Source organism: Anneissia japonica, unplaced genomic scaffold, assembly GCF_011630105.1.
Source record: "Anneissia japonica isolate Jap-2015-1 unplaced genomic scaffold, ASM1163010v1 scaffold5330_len1712360_cov203, whole genome shotgun sequence".
Taxonomy (NCBI): Eukaryota; Metazoa; Echinodermata; class Crinoidea; order Comatulida; family Comatulidae; genus Anneissia; species Anneissia japonica.
Window position 1 is genome coordinate 1,440,572 of NW_022711894.1, and position 3,921 is coordinate 1,444,492.

A 3,921-nucleotide genomic window follows, 5' to 3' on the forward strand; every position below is an offset into this window, starting at 1 on the left:
AGGAAAGAGACCAAAGTAGCTAATATATTGCAATCGTGATTGGTCAATCTCTTGAAATGAGGTGAAATCATTCAAGCATCACTGGCGTTAGCTCAGTGGCGTTAGCTAATCTGGGGTCTGCAGGTAGCGTTAATAACACCAAGGACGTGGCGTAGTGAGTGGCTTTAACAACGCCACTGCCTATTTCACACACAAAGGCGTACGCTATGCCATGCTTAAGCCAGCCTTACGCCGTGTGTGTGAACATAGCCATAGCAGTGATTTAAACAAAAGATCAAAGCATTCTTACTCTACTGATCAAAGATACCTACAAAAACAAAGAAAGCTCCTTTGAAGCTCTGAGCCCATTGTTAAGCAAATGTGATATGCCCATATTTGGGTGTAATATATCATCATGCCCATATATAGGCATACTGTATAGCCCAAATTTGTCACATAAAATTTGTGTGGACAGACTTTAAAAGCTAATTTTGAAATTCTTATTTTAACCAAATAAGCCTGTGATTTTTGGTGACAGTGTTTTGGTGCTGCCTTAACCGCTTGGCCATTCGACTGGCCTTCATTCTTGCTGACAGTGGAGTGGAGGTTAGTCAAGAATGAATACCAAGACAAGCCAAGCCTCTGGCAGTGGCAGTTATGACTTACCAATTTTGTAAGTTCTATAGTGGAACCTGTCAGAAAAGTTCTGCTGGACATTTTCTGTGCACAAGATGCTTCGGCCCTAAGACCCATGAAGGGTTTACCCTTGGATGCTGACCAGAGCCTACAGCTACTGCCCATAATCATCATATTATAGTATAATATCCACCTAACAATCAAATTAATAAAATAATGATAAATTTGTTCAGCATTTATTTTCTTTCAGAAGAGGGAACAAGCAATTACCACTGGGGGTAGAGAGGGAGGAATAACCATCACATCATTCTTCTCTCCCTCTCCTTCCCCGATCCCCTGCCACAAAACATGAGTGTGGTCATGTGCGTGGGTTTTATGCAAAGTGTTGACTATTAAACATTTCAAAATATTTATCAAAAATAAAGACTTACAGTAATCATTTCATTTCTTAATAATAATAATAATGATTTATATAGCACCTTTCCAAAATTATGAAGGTGATTCACAATGACTATATTAAAACCACCTGATATCTAAAAGTGTTAGAAAAATAGTCATTATAATGTTTACAAATAAATAAAAAGAAATAAGAGGAAATTTAAATTATAACCAATATAAAAATAGTTAATATTTTACTATATAACAGCTGCAATGTGCAAAGCACACTTACTGATTGTTCTAACAAGCTCACCAATATCAACCCCTGAACATGCAGAACTGGTTTCAAGTAAGACAGTGTGAGTAAAGGTGAGTTTAAGAACTTACCTGTCTTGGAAAAGTTTCCCACCAATGTTGTCATGGTAAACATTAAATAAAGCTGAATATTGGTCTTGACTCCATTCTAAAGCTACCTGCAAAAAAAAAAAAAAAAAAAAAATTGTTGATATTATTCTATAAATTTCTTGATATTTTGGAATTCATATTTACAAGAATGAAATTTTAGATAAAAACACTATTTCTTATTTTTACAATCCTGTGTCGGTACAAAACAGGTACTCTTTTAAATTAGAAAGCATTTAAAAAAAATTATGTTGCTAAGACTTCTTCCTACATGGAGGCCGGTGAAACTAACTTTGTATTGGGATTGGAGTAAGCAAGCAAACTACAAATGTGCCACCACAATCTTCAAAAGTGAAGAACCCCACAAGCAGAGTGAGCAATTCAAAGAGGAGGGTCCATAGGCTGTTATACCTGGAAGCTTCAACAATGTGGGGATTTGAGTGACTTAATAACAAATTTCAAAATCTCATAAATTTTCAGAAAAGAATACCAAAAACAGCTAAGATTTAATTAGTCACCAAAGATGATGTCATCATGATTTTGCCGATTTGGTGTGAATTTGTAAACATTGGCCAAGGAGCTATGCTAATGCATTGAGCGGAGGCAAAATTGGTGTATATTAAATCGTCTATTTGTAATAAGGTTAGAACAGAAGATACCTTTTATAACAACGTATATATTTTGAATGATTCATAGATTCATGATTCTAAAGGTTGATTTTATTTAAATTTCCATTCAGACTAAAAATATGGGGAGATTTGAGAGGCGTTCTAGGGGGCCTAGGCCAATGATAATAATATATTTATTTAAACACGGAGACACTTGAATCACCCATGGGTGTTTTTCATCAAGGCCGTGCAAGGCCACACATAATTAGAAAAGAAAAAAATTATTGAAAACAAAATGAATTAAAGAAAACAACAAAAACATGATATCTTAACTACCAGTGAAACTATCCCCCACCGGACACCAACCCGGTATTTCTAAGTTTCGGGGATGACAATAGATAAAATCAAAATTTTTTTATGAAGACTTTGCTTGAAAATATGGAGATTGGAAGAAAATTTAAGTTCATCGGAAAGGTCATTCCAAAGCATAGCACCATTATATAAAAGGCTATTTTTCTTGCACTCGGTGTTCACTTTAGGAATGTTAAAGTTGATACCATTGGCAAGTCTGGTATTGTAACTATTTTCTCTTATGCAAAAGCGGTTAGAAAAATATGATGGAACATTGTTATTGAAGATTTGATACTGTTCATAGTTATTGCTTTAATATTGTGCATTCTTTGTTTAAGATTAAGTAGATTAAGGTCTTGCAAGGCTTGAGTGCTAGAGTCCCATCGTGAAGATCTTGTAATAATCTTTGTTGTATCGCTTGCGGGACTCACCACATTCAGCGCTGACTAAGTCGATCGCTGTTGACTTAGAATGTTTGGAGGTACTGTACACTTTCAGCTTAAATACCAAGTCATTTTTTTGTAATTTCTACATGATATATTTAAACTACAGTTTATTGGACAAACCTAACTTGCTGAATTTCTAGAATAAGATGTTCCTTTTGACTACGATGGCCAATGAGTCAGAAGAACATTGTTTTTTATGAGCCTCTACAGTAGTCTATAGGTCTAGGCCTGTGTCCACACTGCAAACATGTTCAAGGATACGCCTGTTTATTTCACTCCCTTTTAAATCTAATGAGTCAAAAGTCTATTATAAGAAATATTTACCAAGGCTTTTCAATAAATTATTTTACGATAAATTGTACAAATAAGTTTGAGGAGTTTAGAAACTGCCGAAACTTACTCAAACATAGGCTTATATATTCTGTGAAAAAACTGCCACCTAGCGAGTTTTTTTTCACTTTATACCCACTATAACTGCATTTTTTTTTTGGGCCTAAACGACTCGGTTCTGAGGAGAATACTAGGAAGGCCCAACCTATATGGATTAGAAAAGTAGACCAAATCGTGCAAATAATATTTATTTTGATTGCTTTACTTTTTTATATTATAGGACTGATCCTACTATGATGTAAATTTATCAGCGTTTTGAGTGTATATAATTGTAAACTAGAAATTGCAAATTGCAAGTGAAGTGCTGCGAAGTACAACTGCATATAAATGTTCTTCGAACAAAATTATTTATGCGAGTCCAGTGAAAATAATGAATAACAAAAATATAACAAATAATATGAGGCATGACCCATTTATGAGACACGACCCATTGTCTATATTAGAACACTTCTCATTGGGTAACAAAGTCGTAATTTTTCATTTTTGTCAAAAAGTGTCTATAGTGGTGAATTATGATTTAGGTTTTTTTAAATAAAGTTTCAAAAATGTCTATGTATGTGGAAAATGAGTTGACTGCCAAAGAGTGTTGCCAAAGTGCGAGCCAGCGTGTTATTTGATCACAAGTGCAAGACATCGCAAGTGTGAGCCAGCGAGCCATGACGTCACGACAATAGATACGAGACGTTACTCGAGTTGTGCGAGGTATCGGCTGAGATTTGTGGAGTACAATT

The 3,921-nt window shown here is 35.0% G+C and overlaps 1 protein-coding gene across 2 annotated transcripts in view; it reads right to left on the reverse strand.

Annotated features, from left to right (window-relative positions):
* LOC117107639 (N-acetylglucosamine-1-phosphotransferase subunits alpha/beta-like) overlaps nucleotides 1-3,921 on the reverse strand; it is a 26,027-nt gene that overhangs the window by 20,167 nt on the left and 1,939 nt on the right. For both annotated transcript variants that reach the window (XM_033249348.1, XM_033249347.1), the window contains exon 2: nucleotides 1,381-1,466. In XM_033249348.1, the coding sequence (XP_033105239.1) occupies nucleotides 1,381-1,466 (86 nt within the window). The remainder of the gene's footprint in view (nucleotides 1-1,380; nucleotides 1,467-3,921) is intronic.